The 13,727-nt window shown below is 32.8% G+C and overlaps 1 protein-coding gene across 5 annotated transcripts in view; it reads right to left on the reverse strand.

The window, feature by feature from the left end:
• Nucleotides 1-13,440, reverse strand: part of By (focal adhesion protein tensin) — a 173,276-nt gene extending 159,836 nt beyond the window's left edge. For all 5 annotated transcript variants that reach the window (XM_072889717.1, XM_072889830.1, XM_072889728.1 and 2 more), the window contains exon 1: nucleotides 11,651-13,440. In XM_072889717.1, the coding sequence (XP_072745818.1) occupies nucleotides 11,651-11,743 (93 nt within the window). In that variant the 5' untranslated portion in view covers nucleotides 11,744-13,440. The remainder of the gene's footprint in view (nucleotides 1-11,650) is intronic.
• Between the last annotated feature and the right edge of the window lie 287 nt (nucleotides 13,441-13,727).

Raw genomic sequence — 13,727 nt, forward strand, 5'->3', positions numbered from 1 at the left:
ATTTACAGCGACTCTAAATTGCGCGTATCTTGATATCGGTGCACTTTGGTTCGTTCGGATAGTGGTCCACCGTTTAGTGGCCCATTATTCTTGAGCCCACGCGGTCCACGTTCTTGATATCGTTGATGAAGTGAAACGCCCAGTCGGCATCGTAACCGAACGATAAATCGTGCGACTAAGAGCTTCTCCGTAATTCTGGAAATGATTATGCGATCCATACTTTTGGTGTTGACGGGTTTATCTGTCTTTTTAGAGGATTGATTGTTCATCGTTGAGTGCTGAGCTAATTAGTGACGCTGCGTCTCAAAAGTGTTAATTCCTCTGCAGGAGCACTTTATACACGGGAAAGTATGAGATTTCTTAAATTGAAAAGAAATAGCTCTCTCTTTCGAAAGTATATATTTAAAAAGATTTTAAGAAAAAAGAAATTGCGTCAGTATACATATATGTATCTGTAAATAAGAGATATATTATTTAAAAAATTCTGTTGCTTGAATGCGCGATACGTAACTCACGAATAATGAGACTGCGGACCGGAAAGAAAAACGGAAAGTTCACAGTATATATTTTACATGTAGTAGACTGTTTTCGCTTTGTTTGGTGCTTTGTTGCAGGAACTCTTTTCTATGAAATATATGATGGCAATAAGAGAGAAGAAAAACGTCGTCCCTTTGCGTGAAAACAAAACCAAAGATTAAAGATTTCCTGATTTTTGTTTACAATAATCGTAATTTACTTTGAATAATAAAAGTAAGTGAAAAATACAAAAAAAAATACAAAAAAAAGTACTTCGAATAATAAAGAATCAAAAATATTATTACATTTCTTGATTTTTGTTTACAATAATCGTAATTTACTTTGAATAATAAAAGAAAATGGAAAATAAAAAAATAGATAAAAAATAAAATACTTGGAATAATAAAAATAATAATACTTCGAATAATAAAGAATTAAAAGTATTATTACATTTCTTGGATCTGATTAAACTCATTCGGATATATTGATCTCTATTAGAATGTAATGAAAACGCTTAATCCTCTCCATTCAAAACTCATTCCTTTCATTCAGTATCATCAAAATCAAACGCACTGGTCGGTCTTTCGAAATCACTCGCGTCGAATTGCGACACTTGTCTCTTCTTGACGTACGCGTAGGCGTTCGAGAGAAAGGACTACCGGGATTTGTTCACGGATGCGGAGGCCCTTAGCCTCTCATTCTCTGTCGCATTCTCCGGCTCGGATGTGCCGTTAATTTTACGCCAAGGACGGCACAAACGTCCATTCATTACTTTAGTTATTTTATCCGGCAGTCGCGATCGCGCGGCTCTATGTAGAACGAATTCCAACGAAACCCTTTTCCAGTTCGTTCTCATTATTACCGCCGTCCTTTTCAGAAATCATCTGGCGAGCTGATTACTGGGGATCTCGAGGAACGAGGAACCCGACGACTCGAATACGGAAACGGAGTGCGCTCAGAAAATACTTCGCTCTACGACCTGGTTGTAGAAAATATAATTGCGGATCTCGCGAAGCCCTCGAGCCCCGAGGTCGCCCCGAGATCCAGTCGCTTCACTGCGATTTCGTTATTTGTGTTATCTGTTTACGCGATACACGACGCAATCGTGTGTTTTTCGAAGCTACACCGACATGAATAAATGTGATTACACGGGATCTGGCGAGATTGCGCCGTTGTTTACACTTCGGATAAGTATACGGGTGTGTACGATTTTATTTTTATCCACACCGTTCGCGTATATCTAATAAGCAATCTTGTGCAAGGAAAGAAAATAATTGCATTTCTTGTTTTCTTGTTCTTATTCCATATAATACAGTTAAATCTTGAAAGATTTAATTGTAACAATATATTATAATTCAAGATGCAAAGATAGATTTTAGAATTCCGTTTCAGATTGATAAAAATCTTTATGCGTTTGATGAGATTCTTACGCATCTTCGACTTTTTACTATTTTATTATATATTTATGAGATCGTTCTATCATATCGCGCGCGTAGTTAAATAGGAATATCTATCACATAAAGTACCGTAAACATAATCTCTTCATTTGAACAAAATTGAGTAGTGCAGTTTTCGCGATAAACTTATCCTTATAAAAAGTTGTCTAGCAACTGCGCTCCAAGTTCCGAGAGCTCCAAAAAAGCTCGTTTAATATTCATAAAGCAGCTTTTACGATCTCGACTAGCCAAGTTCTCGGCAATGTCAGGGCATTGTTATTTGTCGTGCAATCAAAATTAACGATCGAAGAACGTCTCTAATTACATTCTACCATTCGTCGCACATAATCCCGCGATGATTACATGCCATCCCGTGGACCACTCACTAACTTGGAATGATACGGACACAGTATAAATATATAACTGCATGGGCATTAAAATATTTCAGTTGGCCGGAAAGTTTCGCGGATAAGACGAGAGCCAACGACATACAGTCGTAAACTATTTTTGTCAGATACACAGGTAACCGATCATAAACTCGGAACGCGTCGTCGTTGCCGCCGAGAGATTTTTCCCACATCGGGCTAAGCCGATCGTAAACGCTTTGCATTCGCGAAGAGTCGCACGACAAAATGTCGCGTTTTATCACTCTGACATTTCCCAGTATTGTCTGGTGGATTATCATATTACACGTAAGCACGGCGGCAGACATTCTCAGATTGTCTTTTTACTGATACGAGATATTCACTTGATGAACTATCGTGCATTCACCTAAGAAGAGGCGTTTGCCGCCGCTACTTCGCGATCGCAAACTGCATGGTTCGTTTGTGCAAAAATTATACATTTATTGAAATAATTAAGCAAAATACAATATAGATGGTTATATAGATCATTTTTTTTCAATGATTATTAATTAATAACGATATATAATAATAATATATAATTTAGTAAGAATATAATTAAATCCAAACAAAAAATCATAAAAATTTATTATATTTTTTATTATAAAATAATGATCAAATTCAAAAAGATTTTTTTTTTTGGCATATCATTGCAATTTGACATATCGAGGGTTATATAACAGAGGAGTATATTCCCAATTTAAAAAATGAGATATTAAGATATATGAAAGCTTCGTATGCTTCCAAGAAAACCAAAAGCAATATTACTGACTATAAAAAAAACTTCAAGTTTTGTCTGACATTTGATTAAATGCATATCATTCGCCACACACAGAGCTTTTGATACTCTTGAAGCCAATGATGGTTCGCTTATGGTAGTTACATCAATTATTTAAAACAATGAACCAACGATTGAATGTTACAAGCATGGACATCTTACTTTTCAATCATGACTTCCTTATTGCCATTGCTCAATGTCTAGTTTTAAAGATGTATATACCAGACCGATATCTCTCTTTCACAAGATACGAGGTTCAGTTGGAGAAATCGCGACGAGATCGATGAGAAATGACGGCGGCGTCATTGGAATTTGTTATTCCGTTAGAAGCATGTAATTAATATGGCAGAATTATTTTGCACGTCTAAAGTTAATGATACTGTATTATAGGGAATAATTATAGGTTGTCTGAAGAAAATGTCTACCTCCATATAAGATTCTATATAAATGAGCATGTTAATAAAAGGTTTTCAGCTCGTAGTGTACATAAAAATGATAAAAATTTATTTATTGCGATTGGCATGATATGAATGTTAGTACATTGCATAGCTATTTGTCACATAAAATATTATATAGGTCTGATATTACATTTATACGACAAAAAATTTGTACGTATCGATATATGGCTATCAGATAAAAAATTCTTGATAAAAGCATTCCAGAAATTTTTTACACGATAATAAATTTATGCAATAAAATCGCATGAAAAATTTAATATTCCTACGATTACAATTAAATCACATAATAAAATCCATGTTTTATTCTTGCTTGTTTTATATCGCACATTATTATAATGCTTGATATAAGTATGGATCACTTCCTGGCCACAAACATCAATTAATCTCGAGAACAATGCGACATACAACTTTGTTGTCGTTATGAAACAATAATAAATAAGAATATAAAGTATCGCCAAATTTTATTAACTGATTGTCAATGACTGATGACAATGGTCAATCGGAATATATCAAATAATAACAATAATATAAAAAAATTTGCAAAATATTAATTAGGAAAGCATATTTAATATTAAAAACGTTCGCTATACGTAATTAAAATTACATTCTTCGCACAAGCATGAGCGCGGGAATAAAACATTTAAAACTCCTGCGATATATATTTTCCCAACAAGAACGCTTGCGAAAGAATGTCATTAGCCATTGTGTCTATGATTAATGGTGAAAATTAATTCAAAAAAGGATTAAAAAGACGCGAGACTTTCTCTCGATGCAATCTTGGGGAGTTCTTGCGCAAAACAACCTAATATCATAATGAGAAAGTTGATCTTTCGCAGATAATAGTACACGAGAATACGTCACATGTTTTAATTGTGGACTTTTAATTGCACACCGTTGTACAACTGCAATTAAGGAATCTCGAGAGGTCGGCCATCGTCATCTTAAGATCGTGATATCGCGCGATTTAATCTCCTCTTTTCTTCGTTCGTTTCTTTTTTCTTCTTATGCAGTCTCCGAGACTTAATGCTTGTTAAGAGTCTCTTTAACATATTCGCACTCTTTCTTTCCGGATATCACTCGAATTTAATCCGCGACATAGAAAGACGGCTTTACGAGCGGCGATATGAATAGTTGAGTGCCATTTGTGAAGAATCAGACGAGTCATACATTGCAAAAGTGAGATAATTTAATACATACATGTTACGTCAGCATCGTCTTTTAATGAGACAAATAGAAGTACAACATAATGGTTATAAATACATTATTTGTTAAAGCTTAGGAGATGTATTTATTATATGAATAATGTTATCAATTTTATTAGTGATAAAGAATAGTTTAAATAAATGCAAACAATGTAATTTGTAATTGTAATATAATAATTTAATATTATTTAATAATTTAATAATATAATAATTTATAATTATTATATAATGTATAATAGTTATTTTAAACCGTTTTAGTATACATATTAAATATATTTTTATCTCGATTTTTTGACAAGATCAATATACATTCGAATTTGAGAGCTTAAAAATGACGTGAATATTTCGGGTTATATATTTAAGTTATCATTGTAGAAAAATTATCTTTGGATTTGATTATACAAATAAATTACAATTTGATGTCAAAGTAAAAGGCACATGTTTTTGATTGTCAGATATTCAAAGAAACAACGGACAAGAAATTGATTAATGCAATTAGAGTGAAAGCTTCAGTTGAAAGCTTCAAACTTACAATTAAATTGAATCGTAAACTGAGGGCGAGAGAATCAGCTGTGATTGTTTGTAATAGAATTTTAATTTCAAAATCGCAAAAACATCGATGTAGTCGTCGTTTAATAAAGTCAATATTATATTTTATTTTATGTACACATATACAGACACACATGCATGCATGTATTAGTAATATCAATATTATTAAATATGGATACACTTTTTTATTTATTTAATAATTAAATACTATTTCTTAGTCTTCCAATCTGAAAAATATGATAAAATTAAGTAGTTTTTTTAACATTATAATCTAAAAAACATTTCAACATGATATGTTTGAATTATATTATATTACAAAATTCTCATTATTTTTTTAAATAAATAAACGTAGATAAAATATTATTATGTTATTTTCAATATTTAATATTGTAAATTTTATTGAAGAAGGTACTTTGTACAATATCATTATATGCCTTTGAGTCATCCACATGCTTTGCAATTTTGAACGATATAAAAATATGCGCGACAAGACTGGCGGATAGTTCTACAGACATGACGCGTCGCGATGAAGACAGACACGAGAACAAAAACCATCGTTGTTATTTTTAACATTATTATATTCGGAAACGAGGGAGTCCTTGTCTTTGCTCTGCGATCTAAAATCGCAGTAGACATCCCTGGTGCTAAAAATAGGACAAGGGTAAAACCGCTGCGTAATTGACTGACTCGTTCTAATCTCGTTAGGACGATTCACCCTGGATTTGATTAGCATCCTCAAAAGAAAAAAGATTCGAAGTTACACTTTAAACTTCAGCGTATAGCATCTTCTGAAACACAAGGCATCGTAACTTTTAATCGTAATTTTCGAGAAAATTGATGTTTTCATATACGCTGAGGATCAGCGAACCGTAACAGAAATGTAAATCTTCAAAAATTAGCATAATTTCCGCGATCTGAACTATACATTATGCGTAACTGATCGAAATCGCAAATTCGTACCAAGATTGGCAAATGGACACGCATTTCCTGCGTTTGATTTCTATATTCTGCGGAATATTGGATATATTGAGATCTCATAACCGCACATTATATCTGATCTGAGTTCCTGAAAACTTCAGTAGACACGATAATCTTCGTCGAAAGGTTGTTGTTGCGAGCAGACACGCTCACGGTTTTACCGGAGGCCTTACAATTCTCGTCGAGAATTAGGAAATTCACGTAATCATCGTGGTCGCTGAAACATCGAGCTGGTGAATGCGCGAAACTAACAATTACGCATACGTAATACACCTGCTATGGATTTTTACATAAAATAATTCACTTTAAGATTTAGTTTCTACATATTCATATATATCAGTGATAAGAGAGAACCGTTCTTCTTACTATTGCCACATTTGCTATTTTGGGTATCGAGATAGGTATGGAAAAGCTATGTAAGGTAATATTATGACAGCGTCCACGAGGTGTAAGAAAAATATGTGTGCGAAGAGCAAACAACGTAAGGTATTGAGCAAAGCCTGGAGTAAACGTACCGCAAAGCAGAGTGTGTTCATGCGCGTAGGTAGAATCGACAACGTGCGAAGAGATCTAACCTTTGAAAAGATATTGCATTGCTTGTTAAAGTTGAAAAACTTGGAGAGTGTTACAAAACTAACGTGTAATAGAAAATATTGCTTAAAAGAATCCAATTTATCTCATTTATACAAGTCTCTTGTGACATAATCTATTAGTAGTTTAGGAATCTCGTCAAGATCCCATCGAAAAATGTGGTATTTTTCTACATTAATAGTAATATTTTAATTATTATTAATCAGATATTTTCAGAGTTGCATACATAATGAAATTAAGGAAAGTATTTGCTTGCTTTTTTATCTAAACCACATTCGTTATATATGAATGATATATATTTTTATTATATTCCTGTTATTTGCATTTAATTAATAATGATAATTTCTATCTTTTTGTACTGTTTCTAAATTAAAAATTATATATAATAGTCGTTGATGCATCCGTAATACCATTGTAATTCAAATTTAATCTCTTCATTTGGTACACAGGAATATTTTAATTTATTGAAATTCCAAGACACAAATATATCTTCCTGTATGCGGAAAAGATCAATTGTCCATGTGGGAACGAATCGCCGCGTAGGCAGCGGAAAAATCGACCGTGCCCGAAGGGTCCGCTAATTTAATTGCCGATCCTTACATCGCGAAGGAGCGCATGACGATGATAGTGGGCGTTATTTCGTACGCGCTTGCATATACGCATGCAGGTGTACCCGCCGTGCGTCGGTACCGATAATAGTACGGTTATAATAACAGAGAGCGCGGTTTTCTCCTTCTCTTGTATATGAACGTTCAGAAACGCCAACTTGAAGCCGCTGGAAAGCCACGGTGGTCGGACCGGATTTGAAGCACCGACAGATACAATGCGTGGGGAAAAACATTTTCTCGTCATATCTCTTATACAATCTTTAATGAGATTGGTTCAATATAAATTGCGAAATCTTACATTTTTTTTTTTTTTTTTTTTTTTTTTTATAAAGTGTGTCTTTATATCGACTAAAAATTTTAGCTCTACATAAAACTTCATATAGATAGAATTTTATTAAAATTTTATATATTTTACATACTTTATATATTTTATAATTATTTTTGTTACAAGTTTTGATATTCAGCTAGAAAAAATATATTATCTATATAGCAACAAAAGAATTTTAAATTTTATATGTACAAAAATATTTATATTAACAATTAAAAAAGTATTTCTACAAATATAAAATTTTGCATTGCTGTCACATTCATCATATATGTATATGCATGTTACCAAATCACATAATTTACATTCACGTTTACGTCATTTTATGTAGATAGAAATAATATTCTGGTTGTAATCATTTCGTAGAATACCGTATTGCGTTTAAAGTGCCGTTTTAATATAATAGCGTGCCGCTGTGGGTGACTTTATATTATGTAATTGCCTCTTAATGCTTGTCATTTTTTTGTCAGTCTTATCTGTGGTGTATTTTCTACTTGTGACTAAAATTATTTTAATATCACAAAGAATTAAAATTCTTTAAAAATGCGTGTTGTAAACATATGTATATAAATATGTCTTTCTCAAACAGAATAAGTTATTTTAAAAAATTCTAATGTTAATGAATAAAATCTTTTAAAAAATACAAGAATATTATATTATATTAGAATATTATATTCAATATTATAAAGAACTGTTTGGGAATAAATAGAACTCTTCAAACTCGACTAGCATCTTATATCGATACGTGACTTTGATATGACCTTTTCAAATAAAATTGAATCAAGATGTCGAATTGAATAAAAAATATTATGCTTACACATTTGTTGAAATTAAATTTTATTTTTTTTATTAATTTTATAGCCACAAATTTTTATACCTAAATCGCTAACATCGAAGGGCAGCGTATAAATATAAGTTGGATTAATATATATATTAATATATTGTGAATTTACATTAGGTAAAATATATAAATTGAATTAATATATATACTGTATGTCATATTTCAATATGCTGGCGGTTATTAAACATAAGCTGTTTTTATAGACAAGTATTGATTGAAAGTTATGGACAAATATTGATATTTTGAATTAATATTCTGTCCATTAATGCAGTAATTATATTTTGCCCAATTGTAAATGATTGCCCTGGCTTCACCTTTAACAAGATGGCTATTAACGGTCTAATAAAATGTAAATCTAGTATAATGTAGAAATCTAACAAATGTATAATTGATGGAAAACGAACTATTGATCTTCCAGCATTATGCTGTTCCGCGATGAGCGACCCTGATGCTCGATTACCGGTACGTTTATTTTTGCCGCTTATGTATATGCGCATTTCATTGTAACAAACGCTGCTACGCGAATGATATGCAAATACAAAAGCGTGTAATGTAAATTATTTACGTAATGAATCGCGCGGGAATTAATTCATTTTCTGCTAATAAAATACACACTCGCGTATTTTATATAATTCATCCACGAAAAAATCAATCCGACTTGATTGAATTGTATAATTAGCAAAATCGTCAAGTATTACATTTTTTCAACGCGATTGTGATGACGATGTATTTTGATATCTACGTGTGCACGTCTGCTGGGACAGCTTGTCCGATACATATGGTATGCGGAGACCAGAAAGCTGAAATACGAGCTCTTTGCACGAATGCTGTCTCGTGCCACCGAGATAGCACTTTTTGCTTCCTGAATTGTAATTTTATCTCATTATTCGCAAAAATGTTGTCTCGGTATTTTATGAAATAATACTACAATGCTGTAATAAGATAGATATACATGCAAAATTTCTTATTATTGCAGAATTTTTAAGATTAAACTTCTTTAAATAAGTAATTAATTATTATGGTTTATTTTTTATTATAATTATAATATTTTTTTATTATTATTGAAAATTGGGTTTTCTCTGTTGTTAAATTTTAAAACAAGCTTTACACTATAAATGTATTTTATAAAAAGATATTAATTTATATAAAATATTTAAATTTTTGTAATTAAATCCGAATAATATTTATGTTTTGCATACAAATCACATTTTTAATTGTTGCGCTTATTTAAAATTCTCAAAATTTACACGTATTACACGTTTTTATTATGTATCCGGAAATGTTACGCATTCTTGTAAACCAATTGTGAAGCAATATAACAATGACATCGTACAAAGGTTGTATCAGCAAGTTGTTCATGCAACGAGTATCACGACTCGGGGCTTGTTGTAATTTTAACAAGTGGCTAACATCGCGTCTGTTATTACTGGCTTAATTGCTGGGTCGTGCCCAAGATATCGTCGAATCGATCGCGGTACCCGCGGGGCGTCCGTCGAAAGGGGCCCGGAACCGAGGAAAAAGGCCGTCGTGAAGAATTAATAAATCAGCTAACCGACGGGGAGGAGAAATGTTGACCACCTCGGCGTTCCTCCGTCATCTGAAGATTTTGTATCTCCCGATCTTACAGCATTTCAAGACGAAAGAAACTGCCTAATAACCATCGCCTTAAGCGGAAAGCTTCCTACATTCTCTCACATTATATAGAAGACTGCGCTTCTTTCTTCTTTTTCACTCTATCTTAATACTTATTAGTAGCAAATTATGATCCATAAATATTTTTGTTTTATTTTCTTTTTTTATTGTTTTTATTAAACCTGATATTCATGGGAAAAGCGGTCGGCGATAATGAAAAAGAAAACTAACTGAGTAGTGAAACGATGATTAGCAGCAAAAAGAAATAAATGTTGGGATTTATCTCGAGACTATCAGATCTCGAGGATTGAATAGCTTGACTTTAGACTTACTGCTTCTTAAAAAGGTAATGATGTATAATACCAAAGGGGCGTCCGCCCCTTTACTAATTAAAAGAAATTAAAATATTAAATAAAAATTGACTTCCAAATTGTATTGCATTCTATTTAAAAAATTCTAATTAATAATCACGCATTTATTTATACCCACAATTGAATTTAAAACTAACAGCAAATTTATACTTGCAACAGTCATAAATTTATTATGTTATTACTTGATTTAATCGAACAGAATAATTATACTCGAATGATAAGCTTGATTTTATAAGCAAATTGAAAGCGAACTAAATTTTTACATGAAAGGAATAGTCTACGTTCCGTCTGTATATCATAATTACAACACATAGAGGACTATGGGAATTAGAATACTTTCTCGTTTCTTCAAGATGCTTGTTAAAAAAATTGATAGCCACGAGACGGCAAGAGAGACCACAATATTAGGTAATTTAAATAGAATAGTGTTACAATTTTTGCTTCTGTTATGAATTCAGTTATAAATGACTTCCTCGAGCATGTATTTTTAAACAATACATGCGAGAATCTAGATCAATATAATATAAAAATTTGCAATATATGTAATACATGTCTCTCTTTTATTAAACTCTATATCAATGTGATTAATTCTTATTCTAATTTTTCATTGATTTTTAATTTCTATAAGATTCTATAAAATTGGATGTATAACAATTTACTTTCTTTCTTTTATAATTAATTATGTTTAAAAAAAGTTAACAGCATACAATCAAAAATTTACGTTTATATCTTTAAAAATCTGTGCTTTTCTATTTTATGGATTTTATGGATTTATATATTTTTTATTCTGCTCTGTTTCTTTTTGAAATTTGAAAAAAGAACTCTACAAAAGAAGACAGCATAAAAAATGGGGGTTCAAAAAAATTCTCTTCTGAAAGAAACGAATATATCGAATTTTTGCTCGGTTCGTCCCAAGATTTGCCGCGAGAAAATCGTGCGGAAAACTTTTCGAGAGAAATCCTACCTTGACGAGCAGGTGGATCGGTTGACTGACGCTGAGTGGCTTGCCCCTCCTGGCCTTTCCGCCTCCACCACCCAAACACTTTATCCACGGCATTCCTGAAACGTTTCCTCGTCTCTACTTGTTATTTGCAATTCTCGCCTCACTTCCTCCTTCGCTTTCGTGATTCTTCTTCGTGTTCCGTCTTTTTCGTTGCTGCCTAAGATTCCCAGAACTTCTCACTCGTTTTTTCGAAACTCTTGCGTGTCCGGTGCATCGCGCAGTGTGTATGTACGATGGGGTTTTCTTTACCTCGAAAAGTTTACTATTGCGGATTTTTGCAGGAATAAATCTATCAGATGTTTCTTGTAAAGTGAAAAGTCGGGAAATCGAAAATTACGTCTTCAGAGAATTAAAGATTTCGCGATAACTTAATGCGTGCTTTAAGATGCTTTTGATGCTCTTGAATGTTCGATTCAAATAATTTTTTGACAGTGATATTTGTGGAGATTCTGGAGAGATAATTCTTGCGCAGTTTATAAAAATTTTTCTCCTGAACGAATCCAAAAGAGAATATTTTCAGTGATGCGATTATTATTTCCTCGAAGGAAAATAATTTTTTTATTTCATGTACAAGAAATATCGTACTTTTTTCAAGTTGTTCGCAAGATTTCCGTGTGATTCTGATTTTCACGTTTTCAAGGGAGTTGCCGCGAGAGGCGAAACTTTTGATAGAATAAAAGTGCGAGATATTACGAAGATCCTTCCGGGAACTCTTGAAGAATTGGTTTCGTCTCAGGTGTAATGGAAGTTTTATCTGTGCGGTAACTCTAAGCGCTCAATCTCTTCAGAGATTTCATAATAGTCGTATTCACACCTTCGCGGAAGTACTTTTAGGGTCTGTCAGCGTAAACCTTTTGAGAATATCCGCGAAAAATCCTATGCGAGATACCGGAAGCCTCAGTGAGGATATCTCAAATAACCTTCCGTCCTTTGGAAAATCCTTTTTCCTTTCCTTTCTTTCTTTCTTTCAGAGTTTTACTTTAAACTCTGTTTGAGAACGTTCAATTTTGTAGAACAGTCATAACTCTCGATATAATGTGGTCCCAATTAAATTTAATAAATGCAATTAGCAATGCAATAAATACGGTTACCACACGTTCAATTAAAACATGTAATTTTGGTATTGCTTTGATTTGTATTGTTATTTAATGAAAGGATTTACTTGACACACTTAGATATTACAGTTCTGTAAATGTATTTAATTATTTCTGTATTCCTGCGAGAATTTTTTATATTAAGAGTTCCTTATTATTCTTCTATCTTTTATAGAAAAAAATTGATTTTTGTTTTTTTCTTAGTTATGTAATGTTATTTATCGACAAAGTGGCAAATAGAATCACATTCGTTGACAGTTTCGATTTATTATAGTTTCAGTTTTTTCGTTTAATATTTTTCAATTTTTTTTTTTTTCGTTTTGTCTTGCGTCGAAGATCCGTAAGTAAATCAGAACAGATTGATTTCCCTTATTGACAGAATCAAATCCAATGAATTATTAGACAATGTCCCATGTACTTGGACCTCGTTTGTTTAATTCCGTCACACTTCCGGCGCAATCCACATCATTCCTGTCGCTCGACGTGATAACGTAAGTCCATAGCGGGAGGGAAGAAACGGGAAGAAAATTTTACATACTTCGGAGCTGCGCGCGAACAAGTTTTCCTCCTGGCTTTTCCCTCACGTGGCACCGCATCGACGTAAAACGAGCGACGTCCGCTCTCGCGCGCGGCTCTCGCAAGACTGGCGGCTGTCCAGTCCGCTATCGTCGATTTTATACGCGCCTTGTCAGTACGTCTGGACTGGGTCACGGCTCGCGTTATCGTGGAAGATGCTGAAGACGAGCACACCCGCGTTCGATCGATATTCAATCTTGCGATGCAATATACATTATATATCGAAAAATGCTCACACACAGACGATAAAAAAAAATACAAAACTGATATTCTTATATACGTTTAATCACACCGTGAAGTTGAAAAAAATTAATCGATCGTTCTTTATTATAAATAATTTTATTTATTATATATAAAATTGTCATTTA

This window comes from Anoplolepis gracilipes, chromosome 1 (assembly GCF_047496725.1).
Source record: "Anoplolepis gracilipes chromosome 1, ASM4749672v1, whole genome shotgun sequence".
NCBI classification, from domain to species: domain Eukaryota; kingdom Metazoa; phylum Arthropoda; class Insecta; order Hymenoptera; family Formicidae; genus Anoplolepis; species Anoplolepis gracilipes.